At 32.5% G+C, this 16,552-nt stretch overlaps 1 protein-coding gene across 1 annotated transcript in view; it reads right to left on the bottom strand.

Annotated features, from left to right (window-relative positions):
• The window catches only part of LOC137390618 (uncharacterized), a 66,947-nt gene extending 53,764 nt beyond the window's left edge, over window positions 1-13,183 (bottom strand). The window contains exons 1-6 of the mRNA XM_068076943.1: window positions 13,164-13,183; window positions 8,452-8,507; window positions 6,636-6,797; window positions 3,933-4,030; window positions 2,890-2,980; window positions 2,200-2,300 (exon numbers count right to left, since the gene is read on the bottom strand). Of these exons, the coding sequence (XP_067933044.1) occupies window positions 2,200-2,300; window positions 2,890-2,980; window positions 3,933-4,030; window positions 6,636-6,797; window positions 8,452-8,507; window positions 13,164-13,183 (528 nt within the window). The remainder of the gene's footprint in view (window positions 1-2,199; window positions 2,301-2,889; window positions 2,981-3,932; window positions 4,031-6,635; window positions 6,798-8,451; window positions 8,508-13,163) is intronic.
• Window positions 13,184-16,552: the final 3,369 nt, after the last annotated feature.

Genomic DNA, 16,552 nt, shown 5'->3' with positions numbered 1-16,552 from the left:
TACATACAGACGTATGTACGCACGTACATACATATGTACGTACATACGTACATACATACATACATACATACATACGTACATATGTACATACATACGTACATACAAATGTACGTACATACGTACGTACATACGTACATACGTACATACATACGTACGTACATACAGACGTACGTACATACGTACGTACGTACATATAGACATACGTACATACGTACGTACATACATATGTACGTACATACGTACGTACGTACATACGTACGGACATACATACGTACGTACATACATACGTACATACATATGTACATACATATGTACATACATGCGTACATACATACGTACGTACATATGTACATACATACGCACATACATACGCACACACATACGCATGTACATACGCACGTACATGCGCACGTACGTACGCACGTATGTATGTATGCGTGTACGTACATGCGTATGTACATACATACATACGTACGTACATACGTACGTACATATATATGTACATACGTACATACGTATGTACATACATATGTATGTACATACAAACATACGTACAAACATACGTACGTACATACATACATAACTACGTGTGTACATATATACGTACATACATACGTACATACATACATATTTCCATACATCCATACGCACATATGTCCATACATCCATACATTCATACATACATACATACATACATATGTACGTACATACGTACATACATGCGCACATACATATGCACACACATACGCACGTACATATGTTTGTACGCATGCACATATGTATGTACATACCTATGTACATATGTACAAACATATGTATGTACATACATACGTACATACGTACATACATACACACATACATGCACATGTACATATGTACGTACATATGTACGTACATACGTACGCCCATATGTACATACATATGTATGTACATACATACGTACATACGTACAAACATACGTACATACATACGTATGTACATATATACGTACGTACATATGTACATACGTACATACATATATACATACATACGTACATACATCCATACATACATGCATACACACTTACGCACATACATACATGCACACTTACATCTATACATAAGTACATATGACACATGTGCATATGTACATATGTATGTACATATGCACATGTGTCATATGTCCATATAATATAAATATATGTACACACATACATATGTACACAACTCTCAATGTTTGTCTTTATTTAATTCGGCATGTAATTCGGCATGTAATTCGGCATGTTCTCTGGTATGTACTATGGAATGTACTTGGTATGCAATTCAATATGTATACTTCAGTATGTTCAGCTATAGATATTTAAATTTAAGAATTAAAAGCTCGCACTTTGCTAGGTTTGAACTCATGAACTGCAAGATTGCAACCGCAAGACTGGAGCTTCAAGATTGAGCCGTGCACTTGCACCACAAAGCTACACTGTTTTCATGGTTCCATCGCTCTTATCACACAAGGTATACTTTTTTCTAGATTGCCCACGCTAAACTTTATGAACTCCATTAACTCTATGATACAGTGAGCTTTTTAAGGTTTCTATGAACTTCTACATATATTTCCAGTTTTTTCGTAAAGTGAAATTGCTAAATCAGTATAGGGCAACACCTTTCACGCAAACAATTGTATTATCTTGATTAAGAATAGTCTCTACATTCTTTCTCCGTACAGTCAGAAAATGACTGTCTGATATTTCATTTTACATTTGTACCAGTATCGAGATGTATCAGTATCGGCGTAGTCAAAGTTTTGATGAATAGCTTCTGCTGGAACAGCAACCTTTTTTATACACAAACCCTTCTATGCCCTAATTGTTATTATTAATTCAACATATTCAGGAGTTTTATTTTGTTTTCTCGGTTCGTATTAATTTATCACTACCACATCACCTTTTATTCTAATCATAATGAAACATTTAATTTAGCTATTACTTGCTCATTTCTTACTTTGCTCCTAGCTTACCTCTCCTTTATAAACACTACTCAAAAATCTAGTTTGAGATTTCAAAAAGCTCACAGATTCAGCCGAATCTCTAAAAAAACCAAAAATTATAGAGATTATAGTAAAGCATCTTTTTACTCTGTCATACACTTAATACAGTACATAATTCATCTGCATAAACTTAAAGACATAGGTAAAATAAATTTGCAATTTAGTCAGTAGTTTACCATTACTGTTCCTGTATCTCGGTTGTCGTCAATAGCTGGAGACCAGTAGTGGCGTGCATTAGTGTACTCCTGGGTTAAGTCACACGTTTCCCTCTCATCAGCTACAAACCACAAACAAAATATTAAAAATCTGCAAATTAATAGAATCATTGGTTTATTTAGCTGGATATAAAATATGGACGATACAATTGGAACTGAGAATAGTTGTAGTAAGTCAATTTAAATGAATGACACTTTTAGAATGGCGGGTCTCGATTATTACCGATTAGCCTACAGGCTGATCATTTAAGTTAATAAGTCTTCTATAGCAGTCTACAGTGCAGATCAAAGTCATTATTGGGTATGAAGTGCTTCTTTCAGATTATAAAATTATTTTCGTTACATCAGTCTGTAGCCCTAGATATAATACTCAACCTTGAAAACATTAGTTTGAAACTCCAGTTATTGGAAGTAGCAAAAAAGTTGAAACATGTATTTATCTAGAAAGTAAATACAGGCAAACACTATAGCCACTTTACACAAGTGTAAAACAGTTTTAATATACTTTGTGTTCAGTTCATAATGTCCACTTCAAATACATGTAGTTTCTAAAATACATTAAACAGGAGGTTATTGCATTATCTGCATAGTCAGTTCTGTAATTAGTTGCTATGATGAAATTATTGCATAAGTGTATATATTGGCACGAACCAAAGCAGAATGGGTCACTCAGAGTCAAATTTCCACAGCCCTTGAAGCAGGAAGTCTCTTTAGAGCAGCTATAAATACCACAGTTTCCTGCCTGTAAGAGTAACAGAAATAGGACTTATAGCAAATACTGTATGTTAGTGATGTGCTCTTATATTAATTCTGCTATGGCTGCTAGTAAGTTATATAAACACTTAGGGCTGGTATTTAATCAGACAATATTAAAGCATAATTGTTTAAACTTATACATTTTAAAATAATGCCTTTTAATAAAATTAATATTGAAGTAGTTCTATGAAAAATATTTTTTAATTAAAACAAAAGCTTTTATTACCATAAAGAAAATGGTTTAGTAGAAAAAGTGAGGTCATCCATTGCGCTCATCACAGAATATTAGAGCTTCTTTGGCTGCACATAAATGTGTTAAAGATAATTTAAGATTATGCAGCTTTTATAACAGCATTCTGTAAAATTACATAACAAACAAATTATTCAGGTAAATAATAAACACATGGAATCAAGAAGCATAGGTAACAGAAGCTCAATGGGGTATTATAAAAAAAACGTTTTTGAATTCTAAGAGTTGATTTATTAGAAATATTTCAGAGTAAGAAGTAAAGTCATAGTAAAGCCATAGTAAGGTCATAAAAATAAATGAATTATAAAATCGAGCAATGCATTCAGAGTTTTCAAGTGACAGATCAGGGATTTGATCCTCACTATGGAATGTCTGCATGCGCATCTGGTCTCAAATAAAACTAATGCATCTTGTACGAGTCATAAAGTGCGCCTTGAAGGGTTGATGTTATGAAAACTTTAACACTTTTATGCATAACTTAATTTGATATTGTGTAAAACTACTACAATTCCTGTACAAACCCCGCTAAACTTTTTATTGCGAGAGTTATTTTAATCACTTTTGATGCTTTGTAAAAGCAAAAATCAAATTGAATATCCAACACCTCACTGAAATCAATAGTTTATAAATAAAGAACGGGCAAGTTTTGCAAAAAATTTCAATTGCAAACATTTCATACATTCCGTACCTTGCCAGTCTTAATAAATGTCATTTTACTTCCTTTAAGAACATTATCAAATTTCTCGCTGTCATCTATTTCAGAACTTGACAATTCATAGCAGGTACCTAAAATATGGACAAATTTAGCAGATACTACAACCTACAAGTGACATGTGAACATTGAGTTCCTAGGTCATGGTACAAAAGGCCATCAATATCAATATTTCAATTATCTCTAAAATTATTACATAATTACTTATAAAGCAAGTGAAAATAAACATTAAAGCTACAAGTTTATATTGTATCTGAATTTGTGTGCGAATGAAAAAGATTTGGTCAAGTATGCTCATTGCTGTATAACAGCACTTGAATGAAACTTCTCCAGTTTCACTAAATCAAATTTATGCAAATGTAAGGTTAACAATTGATCCTTTCAAAATAAACAGAAACACTTCTATAGAGATATTGATTGGTACTAAAATATCACATAATGGCTTGCTATAAAGTCTAACAAACTTTGGAACGGCAGGATTTCACAGAAACTGAAGTTATATATTTCACTGTCAGAAGAATTTATTAGATCTCACACATGCTAACACACTACAGTAAAATAAGAGTATCAGTAAATAATGACATCATCACTTTAGTTAAGTGATACACATGTTAGTAGTTTACTGTCACAGCTTGTGTACAAGTTAATCAGCTAGAGGATTGAAGGCTGCCACACCTGGATAATAAATCAGTAATAAAATATGTTGTAAGGAGTGAGTGGTTTATGAATATTATCCTGAGATAAAGATTGCTTGTAGATTCTTTCAGTGTAGATGTATAATAGAGTATAAATATGATAATAGTCTTTGCAGGGGTCAAATGTCATGATGTTATGTAATGATTTAATCATCACAGGAGACTCATCGACAGCAGGTATCAATGGTGTACCACTGAGAACAGGATCTGAGATTGTGATCAAATAATAGTGTTTGTAGTCTTTCATAATTTATTTACTTAATGTCAACTTAATTGCAAGACTTCCTCTAATCAATATAGCAATTACTGTGTCGATAGCTTTACGTTAAAAGTGGGCATAGGGAGGATAACTCAAAGTTTACATGCAAATGTAAGTTTCAATAAATGCCCACCACTCACTCCCAGCTAACTGCAAATAAATTTCAAATCCTATACGAAATAGCTGCAATAAATAACTGGCATTCTATTAGGCAAAACATAGACAAACCAATCTACTCCATCAAAAATAGATACTTTAAATAACAGTAGAAAACATAGAATGATCTAATATGAGTATTTCTATAACCTGAAAATCACTCATCTGGTAAAATAAACCTTGGATGGATGCAATAAATTTTAAGGCGTTGACAAACTTTTATAATTTGATATTGGTAGCATACTTTGGTGCAACGAAAACTATTTGACATCATTTCACTATGACCTCTACTTGCTGTGGTAAAGATCCTACAATGAATGCTAAAACCAATAGAAACCGTATTCTTTGAGCTCATATGCTATGAACTATATTCAGCTTGCATGTAAGAATACTAGCCCAATATTTTACTGTTTTCATATTCGTAAGTTTACCATGATGAAACATGTAATTTAACTGTATTGCAAATTGTAATCAAAACGTCACAAGCTGGTCACTGCTAAACATTTTAGCATAAATAAGCTTCCAAAAAACTAACAAACACCATAAGTCACAAGCGAAAAAACCAGAACAAGCAATAAATAAATCAACAACAATAAAGCAACCAATAAAAAGAACTCGCTAGTTTATTAGACAAGACACATCTTTGACTTTCGCAAGACAATCAACCAGAATTACAAGGTTTTGATTTCCTATGCATGACAGCTGCTTCTAAAGTTTTCTGAAAAATTACCAGCTTCTTCAAAGGAAATGATTGCAGCAGGAAAATTCAGTGATATTTTGGATTAACTTCTAGCCAGCTACCATGTTAGTTTTGTTGTTGTGAGTAGAAAATAATGATGTAAATTTATCTATATATTTTTCTCAAAGTATGTCCGTATGTATGTGTGGCATTCTGGCTATAGCTATCAAAATCTTAGAATAAAAAACCTGTAACGATGAGGATTCGATCTCAGACCCTACCATTCACCAGTCGGATGCCCTATCCACTAGGACACAGAGATTGAATTCATACGCTTGCCGATATAAGTCGCTATACGGGAGCACATACCCAATGGCTTTGCATACCATGCAGGGTGATTGCGTAAGTAAGTGATTGTCATTAGTTAATTTACTAAAATTTCCAAAAAAATTACTAAAACGCACAAAAATTTTCTGTTGGCAATGTGCCAAGCTAATAGAAAGTGGCAGACAACTCTCATTATTTCTCATTGATTATCAGCTGATTTTGATACCCAGGCAACGTCGGGTAGCACAGCTAGTTATACTATATGTATTACTTTATTTGCAACAATTTAATTCCAAACAGAAATGTTTTTCAAATTATGCTATGCATCCTAAACCTTAAATTAGGTTGCTGAAATTATAAACAAACCCCACTATGAGCATATGGTGGGCTTCTCCATACTACAGTAGTTTAGCTGCCAGAAATTTCTACCACCCTTGAATTGTTTAAAATCAAGCGCTCAACTTTTAGTAGTAATGATTGGTCAATGTATCAGATAATTCAACCCTGTAAATTAACGAATTTACAAGTTGAAATTTATTATTCCTATTATATTTAAAACTTACCTCTGGCATCTCTGAAAGTAGAGTAACAGCCAGTAGACCTCCTACAGCTCATCAGACACTCAATATCTGACCTGGCAAACCATGTCTTAGTTATTGCTGAACTTGAGGCAGAAATGCATGCATTGTCATCAACAAAAGTTCTTCCACAATCCTCCTTCACGTCTGAAAAAATAATTTACTTACAAAGTTACTTCTTTGGTCAACTCTACTCTGACCTTTTATCAAAATGAGTGAGCATATTGATAAGTAATGACATCACTTTTGTGCAGTTTGTAAAAAATATGTAGATAAAAGTGTGAATTCCAATGAGCTACACTTATACTGCACCTTTAACAGATATAACAGATTTATTAGTAAATCTGCTCTACATTTGATCAATATTTTATGTTACAGAATTAGCTTGATTATTCATAAGCAAGCTAAATGAGCATCATAGACAATATTTTTCATTTAAAAAAAAAATAATTGTATTTATAATACAGCTAAAGACACATATTTGTTACTTTTTCTATTAATTATTACTGGTTTAGTATAACTGATGCACACATGAACTGCTGTCGGATCTTTTTAATTATAGTAAACTAAATATGTAAAGAATTAAAAAAAATAAATGAAATTAAAGCTAGATAAAATTAAGTAAGTAACAACAGTTGCCTAGCAACTACAGTATATTATTAAGACTTGTTATTTGTTTGATTATATGATACAATTAGGTTTATAATCAATATGTACATTCTATTTAACCAAATTATATATTATCTAACAGAACAATGGTCATACAATGACACCAATTACATCTGATAAACATCAGACAACTAATCACTGTCTGCCATTGGTCAACAAATCTACCATTTTAAGCCAGAGTACCAGGATAGTAGGCAAGTCTTTGTTATCAAGCTTTATAGTAACAGGATGTTATGGTTATTAGTTCACAGAACCACAACCTCTATTTAGCATAACCTCTTGTTATGCAGTGATGACATTCTGCTGACTCCACACAGTTGTAGAAATTTTCAAAATTAACCAAATATGCAAAACACAAAATTAAAGTTGAATTTGTTTTTGAAAAATTAGCAAAGCACATGGACTTACGTGTCAAATGGCAATATATATAAAAAAGTCATTGTTTGTTCAAGTAGCTGCCAGGACCAAGCCAGTCATAACCAAATTGTGCAGCTGAATCTAATCAACAATATTTTTAATGTTTGTGTTGGGTTTATAAAGTCACATTTTTTAAATTGTCTTTTGGAAAGCACTAGCAATAATTTCTCTTACGCATCAACTTTTAGCGGTTAATTGTTAACCCTGATTTTGGTTTTAAAACTCCGTCTGCTTTTTGAGAACCTGCAGGCTTTTAAATAATTACCTGCAGGCTGTCTGCAAAAAGCCCAGGCATTGTCAATGTTACTAATAGTAAATAATAAAATAAAATAGTAATCTAATTAACTATAACTGTACAAACTACAAACTATTTTTTACGAACCCAGCACACTTGAAGTAATTGCAGATATTCTCAGCCACAGAAAGCTATAACCAATTACGTAAATTTTCATTGTTAATCTTGGTGTATTTACATCTTAGTGTGAAGCCACCGAGTTACCTACTTCTTGTAAACTATAGTAACATTTCTATCAATGATCTCATTTCCTTAACCAAATACAAAAGCTGTGTAGATGTACACCAGCTGTGTTTATTGTGTCAATATATTGTGGTCGATTTAAATTATATGCAAATGTTTGCCAGTATCAACTTTCAAAGACTTTCTAAAGTGATAAAACACTGCATTGTGGTTGATAACAATTTCTAATCAACTCACAGTCATGTGTCGGAAATGAACCTTCATCATCCTTGAGACTCAATATGTGACCTCTTCTGTCAGAATAATGATTCTTAAAGATGAGGATGGTGGAGGTTACACAGAGTTACTGTTGTAAATAATCAGTATGCACTTTCTGATAATGGTCTCTTTTTGATGTTCGTCAAATTTTTCTCCTGATTCAAAAACTCTATTGGTTACCTCTATTGGTTACCTCTATTGATTACCTCTATTGGTTATTTACTAGTCAAAAGATGATTCAGCAGATATTTGTATAAAATACATTTAGAATACAGACTAGTTTAGATAGCCACTAAAATAAACACAGTTTATGTTCTTATCTGTGTAGAGATTCTGGTTTCAGTAGAACAAGCTTTCTTCTGCAGATGTAAGGTCTTACTTCCTGTAGTGCTGAATAAAATAAGTCTAATTTAGAGTTGCCCTCCCACATGTATATAAGCATATGTTGGAGGTATCCACTCTGTATGGTCGTGTGACAAAGTTCGGCTTACATCACACAAAAGACAGTTGTTATTTTTTTGGACATGATAGAAGGATTGTAAATACATGTACAATCAGTTTTTAAATAAATCAAATTTCTCAACTATATGCTGATTAGGTTCTTTATATTCTACAAATAAACTATCATATTTATATACAAACTGTTGTATTTATATATAAAATACCAAATTTAAAAACTTACGTATTTTAAAAAATCCTACTTTTAGTGGTTTGGGTTAGTCCTCATTTGATTGTAAATGCAAAAACAATGAGAAATTTTATTTTTAAAATGAATGAAATGATTTATGATTCCAGTTTGACAAACAACACTCATGTATATACTGTATAAATACTGTATAAATACTGTATAATTACTGTATATATAATGTATAAATACTGTATATATTTACTGCATGTATACAGTATATATACATAATGCACATATACAGTATATAACTTATACTGCGTAAATACAGTATATATATAGTGCGTATAACCTTTATACTATATATATATACTGCATAAATACAGTATATTATATATACTGTATATATGCAGTATATATATTGTATATATGCTGTATATATTTACTGCATAAATACAGTATATATATATAGTATATATATACAGTATATATAATATAATTATATCTTATACAGTTATCCGATTGCACTGCTGTGCCATTTGACTGCTAATATTGCATTTTTCAACCATCAGTACCCTTTCTTTTTTTCAATATCACATTGGTCGTGGGCTGTATGATAGGGGAATTTCTAGTATACAGTATATATAATATAATTATACTGTATTTATGCATTATACATTATATATACAGTATAAAGGTTATATGCAGTATATATGCTGTATTTACAAAGTATATATATATATATATATATATATATATATATATATATATATATATATATATATATGTATATATATATATATATATATATATATATATATATATGTATATATATATATATATATATATTTTATATATGCAGCATATATACACAGTACAGTAGAAATATATACAGTACAGTATATACATGTATACTTCCTATGTGAAGTAGCTTGGGAAAGAGTTGTTATTTGCAACATCAACACAATCACTTATCAAAATAATGGTCTCTAGTTTAAACTTTGAATACAGACAGTTGTATGAAGAATAGTATTTTTAGAACTCCCTAACTGATGAAAAAATAAATTATGTCAAGTATTGTATAGTTGCAAGATTCAAGTATCTCTAATGTACTCTAATGGACACACCACCTTGAAAAAATTACTCTTGATTACTATGTAAGATAGGCAGACAACTCCAATAGCATTAACAACATTTTTAGTATCAGTTGGAGCAGAGTAGGCGAGCTGCTGAGTTTATTAGAATGTATCAATCAGTTAATTTATAGCATCAGAGTGGCTTGTAGAAGTAAAGAAATTTGTATCTATTTGCTAGTTATTTGCTAGCCTTAATATGTTGAAAGAGAGATGAGAATAGGAGCTCTACAACTTTGTTGCAAACTTTTTAGAATAATAGAAAACCGATAGACTGTGCTTCCATTACAAAATCATCACTTTCCTAAGCATATCATACCTACAAAATAGTTTAGGAAAAAGGTTAGGTGAGGAGTTGCGCTTTCAACAAAGAAATTCAATAATGAGTAGACGACTAGCATATCTCGCGCAATCTTGATTTTGCAATCCTATTATCTTTTATTACGAAAGGAAAAATTAACAAGTAACAACTTTTGCAATTAGTACTAATACACAACTCTATGCTTTGTCTACTGAACAACCAACCAGCCTTTCCCTCTCACATTCTCCCTCACTTGCCTGTGCATGCGCATTAGTGTGAGCGTGTGTGTATGGGCTGTTTGTACGCATGTGTGCAACTGTGTGCACATCTGTTTCAGTGCTTGCGCATGTGCATGTGTGTTCGTGCGTGTGCGGTGAATGCCGCGTGATGTGTGTTGGGTTGAAGTGTATGGTGTAAGCTGCATGGTGTGTTGTGTATGTGTGCTGGATGGGGTGTGGGGTATACAGTGTCTAGCTCTGTTCAAGGTCAAGTTTAAGGGTAGCAGAATGATCGCTCTTGGATGGTGAAGATTAATGCAGATACAGCAGTAACGGGTTGAGTAAGCAGATCAACATATGTTCTGAAGTAAAGAATTCTTGGACTTTCTAGCGGGAGGTACAGTAGTTCCATATCGGAAATCAGCAAGATATTTGTAATTCGCAACAAACGCATCTGTGGGTGAAAGATGCATGCAAAGAGACTGAATAGCTCACTATTGTGTATGTCAAACACAGTTTGTTTTTGAATTGTTCAAGTGCCAAAAACATTGATATTTAGCGGAAGATTGGAATAAATGTCTAACTAGTGTGCTTTGTATTTTGATATGTAGTTTTGTTCTTCTGTACAGATATACTCATTTTTACATATTCTGTTTAAAGGGATATTCTTACAATGTATACTTTTTGCATCGTAAAAATGTCTATATATACATACTTTTGTATTATTTTTATCTTACTCTCCTTTTTGCTTTTTCCCTCTTTTTTGACGTCTTTTCCACCACTGCATACTGAATTTACAGACATCAATCTTATTTTAGTAAAATGCATGATAAAATAATTAAAATAGCTATAGTCTTTCAAAGGAAATGATTTGACCTTTAATAGAGGCTGTCTCATCAATAAAAAGACTGTTGTACTTCTTGTATTTTGAGATAAACAGCCAACTGGATTTGCTGTGTTTATAACGCTTCTTCTTATCTATGGCCTGCAAGCGAAAGGTAGAGCACGGCAAACTTGTAGAACTTGTAAAAGCATAGCATGGTAAACTTGAGGAACTTGTAAAGGTATAGCACGGTAAACTTGTGGAACTTGTAAAAGCATATCATAGTAAACTTGTGGAACTTGTAAAGGTATAGCATGGTAAACTTGTGGAATTTGTAAAGGTAGAGCATGCAGGTAGGTAGGTAAACTTAGACTAACACTCACGTCAACTTTAGGTTGATTTTCTTAAAACAGAAAAAATTTGAACTAGAATTTTAAACAAAATAGACAATTTAACGCTAATTTGAAAAACAGTTACTAAATTAGGCTCAGTTCTAACAAAATTGAGCCAATTTAGTGTAATCTCCTATAAAATAAATATAGGCTAATTTTGTAACTTGGAGATGAAGGTTGCAATAGAAGTCATGTGACATTAAGTTTTGAGCCTCAGGATCATTAGGGAGGGAAATTGACTACTAGGTAACCGAGCTTAATGCTCTGAAGACATTAGGATAATTTCTCAAAAAAACTATGGGAAAGGGAGGTTTAGGCACCCACTCGTATCTCTGGTAAAAACATGGAACTATAACTATTTAGTTGAGCATCCTAGCAATCACCGCAGTCTTTTCCTGACCACCACAAAATGGGATTTATAAAACTTAGGCGGATGATCTGAAGCAAGTTAGATTAATTCCAAAACAATTAAAACATGTTCAAACACATACTGGCAACCTTAAACTTTCGTTCTTCGCAGAAATGCACCTCGATCTATTTGATTGAAAAAACATGGGTTTATCTTCTCATACATAAAGGACCAATGCTCTCAATAAACATGCTCATAGATTGTATTTGTGAAAGCAGAATATAAACTTGTGTAGAATATCTAGATTTGTTCTGCAGGCAGTTCAATTAAAAATGATAAAATCCCTAATAACACTGGACTTACTGCTGGTAGCCAATAAAGTATAAATACAAATGTTATTAGAATTAGTAAAATGTATCTCAGTCTGCAAAAATACCAGATATGCTTGTATTATGTTCAGCTAGAATAAATAAACTTAAATTGTAATTATAACTATTATTTAGGATTTTACATTTGTCACCGGCAAGAATAAAAATATTTTGTTAGCGTTATTTACCTCACTCTGTTCAAATTTATTTTTAGCAGTGATTTTGATCAGACATTTTTGTGAAAAGTTGGTACAACAATGTTTCCTTTCGTCAATTTTTAATTTTTTGGAAATTGTGCAAATATCAACACAGTAAGCGATTGCCTGATTAGTGAATATTTTTTCGCAAATTTTCGAAATTCATTCAATTAATTTAAAATTTGTTCTATTTAGTTTAATGAAATAATGGCCTCTCTTTTTCATTTTGTCGAGTAGCATAGTTGTTAGTGGTTCAGCTCCCACGTCTAGTGATATTTGTAGTACCCCTGAATCAACTCATCCATGTCCTTGTTATTTGTAAACAAACCTCCTGCCCTTTCCTACCAAAGTATTTTTGCTAACAACTGTCCCAGCCAACTTACCAGCCTCTAGCCTAAAAGGGTAACCGCATGATGCATCATGCGGCAGCCTTCTTTGATTCACAGATGGGTACTTCTGACTACATCCTGTCTGTCAAGTCAGGAAATTATTTATTAAATTATTTTGAAAAATTATTTATTTATCAAAAAAGAGTAGTTCGAATTATTAACAAGAAACCTTTTTATTTCTCAACTGGGGATCTATTTAAAAAATGCAACAGTCTGAATGTTAGTCAGTTGTTTAAATTTCGGACTTTGCTTAGAGCTCATATATCTTTTTACTCATCATATTCCCATCCCTCCCAGCACTATTTCACTCGAAATTCTAAATTCAACTTACCTCTATTTAAATCATCTTCTGCTGCTGGTTCCAAAAGAACAATTTATCAAAAAGCTGTTTTATGGAACACTCCGCCTATTTCTATTCACAGTATACAAAACACGTCAGGTTTTAAGAGGAGCTTAAGGGCATGGCTATTGAGATAATCTTGTTTAACTATAATGTTTAATTAATTTTTTAATATTTTAATTAATCTGTCCACCTACGTACGCGCTAAATATTAGCTTTTGCAATCATGCACATGGCCTCATCATCACCTTCTCTGGATGCTCGTTGTTTAGTTTTCATTTCTTTTGCATATATTCATTTATTTTTGATGAAATAAAGCAAACAAACATATCTATGATGTGACCAATATTAACTCTATTTAAGGGATGAACATGTTTTAAGCATCTGTAAATTAGTTCCTACTTATCACTTTACAATGACATGTATAGACACACTTGTTTACACATTTCTATTTAATACCTAAAACCACAAGGTGTGTACCAGAATCTGAAAGTCCACCAGAAAGCCTATTCTTAACTAATAAAAATGGTTTCTTTGCTTAGACATATTTTGCTGTTAGTTTACGCTATACGTGGTTAAACCATACCTAGACGGGTTAGGGAGAGACACTTGAGCACTCTGATGCATCACTCTATATGTGTATGCATTGCTCTCTAAATAGTTAGTAAGAAGGATCTACATGCTTGCCAACTTCGTATCAAAGCTTTATCTGATGCCCTGCAACACATCCTGTTATTTGTCATTTGTTTATAACATGCAGATTGGAAGTATTCTAAGGAAGTGCTCCATCATGTTCTTTTGATATGACCATGAAAGGTTGTGCTAGGGTCATAATTACTCAGGATTTCAATAAACCCAGCTTGTACATGCAAGGTACATGTACCTTGTACATACAAGGTGCATGTACCTTGTACATACAAGGTGCATGTACCTTGTACATAGAAGGTGCATGTACCTTGCATATAATAGGTGCATGTATCTTGAAAGTATTTTGCTTTAGTCAGGATAAGTCCTCTCAATTGAAGAAAATATTAATTTTAAAGGGTATTTTTAAATAATTATAGTTTTAGTCAATAAGGAAGTAATTATATGTAATTTTGATGAACCCCATCTCTGGTTATGTTATACTCAATGCTGTGTGAAAATTAATATTGATATCATACATGTAGCATGCAACAATGAAAGGAAATCAAGTAAACCTTGAATGACGCCCCTCGTTTTCACCATTAGAGCTAAAAATTAGAATTGTAAGTACTTTCAAGCTATATTTTGAAGGATTTTGTTGCTAGCCCTTAGTTTTATAGTGAGTGCTTGTTATGATTTTGAGCACATTGTCAATCATTAGATTTAGAAAAACTCTCATTATTCTATTTTGTGCTGCTAGTTTTGATTTTTGCCTTAGTCGACTCTCTATCTTGGTCGACTCTCTATCTTGGTCGACTCTCTATCTTGGTCAACTCTCTATCTTGGTCGACTCTCTATCTTGGTCGACTCTCTATCTTGGTCGACTCTCTATCTTGGTCGACTCTCTATCTTGGTCTCTATCTTGGTCGACTCTCTATCTTGGTCGACTCTCTATCTTGGTCGACTCTCTATCTTGGTCGACTCTCTATCTTGGTCGACTCTCTATCTTGGTCGACTCTCTATCTTGGTCGACTCTCTATCTTGGTCGACTCTCTATCTTGGTCGACTCTCTATCTTGGTCGACTCTCCATCTTCGTATATTATGTATTGACAAAAAGAAAATGTTCAAAGAGTTTGACAGCATGACCAGTGTTTTGATGAATCCAGGCTATTTATACCACAAATGTGGGTAACAGCTGAAGGAAGTCAGCTCGATAAATTAGAGCTTTGATCTTTTATGTGAAAGATGGTCCTCTGCACCAAATACTAAATACAGAAGAGACTCCTGAATACTTTTGCAAGTAATGGACTAGCTGATAGGAAAAACATTTTTTATGGTTTATCTAGTCTTTGAAGAGAGCAGGTTGAGGGAAGAATAATCAGTTTTGAAAAGCTGTGTTTTCAATTTACTAGTACGTATTTGGTCGTATGTGTCTATTCTCTATCAGATTTCTAAAATTTGAGTGACAAACCAGCTCCTTGTTTATTTTGATGATGTTTTCATGACTCAGCCTTTTTACTGCACAGTGAATTTTACATAAGGTGTTGGTTTTACTCCTAAATAGCAAACGCTCAGATGCTTTTCAGTCATATAAAATTTGCTGCCTACAGTTTCACAATAAATTATGTATTAGTTAATGTTCTTCAGGTGAATACTTTTTTGTGGTTGTGTTTTCAAACTGAGATGTTTGCAAAAAATGAAATATCAATACTATAAAACGTAACACTTGAGTCATCTACAGTAGTTATAAAACAGTATAATGAATAATAATTGAGTTTTATTTTTAATATACTTCTAGTGAAAATTAAAGATTTTTGATAATGTAAACTCATAAACCTCAAAATAATGAATACTAATTTAAACTACTAAAATTTTCAACAGTTAAATTTAAAAATTACTTTCAGTCATCTAAACATCTGACCCGTGAGCAGCATGTTGAAGACATTTCTGAAAAAATCCTACTGCTGGTGACGATAAGGGCTCTAAATGGCTAACAGTTTCATCAAATTATTTGTTTGTTTAATAAATATTTTATTTACTCGAAAGCTTAATGTAAATACCTCATTGCTTTAGCAAGTTAAAGAATGCAAGAAACCAATCATTGATAAGTTTTTAAAACTCATAAGTATATTTGTTCTATCTTAGCAATTTTATTTCTTACTTCATTTTCAATATTTCAGCCCTAAGTTTAACCCTAAATTGCTATCACTACTAAGTCAACTCATGTATATCCCTTTGTAGACAAACAAGCAATCACCAGACCAGAGTTTAGTGACAAACTAAAATTGTAAAATACAGTCAAACATGGATAACTCGAACT

The sequence above is a fragment of the Watersipora subatra genome, chromosome 3, assembly GCF_963576615.1.
Source record: "Watersipora subatra chromosome 3, tzWatSuba1.1, whole genome shotgun sequence".
Classification (NCBI taxonomy): Eukaryota; Metazoa; Bryozoa; class Gymnolaemata; order Cheilostomatida; family Watersiporidae; genus Watersipora; species Watersipora subatra.
The sequence above is the reverse complement of the archived record's forward strand: the minus strand, read 5'-3'. Positions and strand labels throughout refer to the sequence as shown.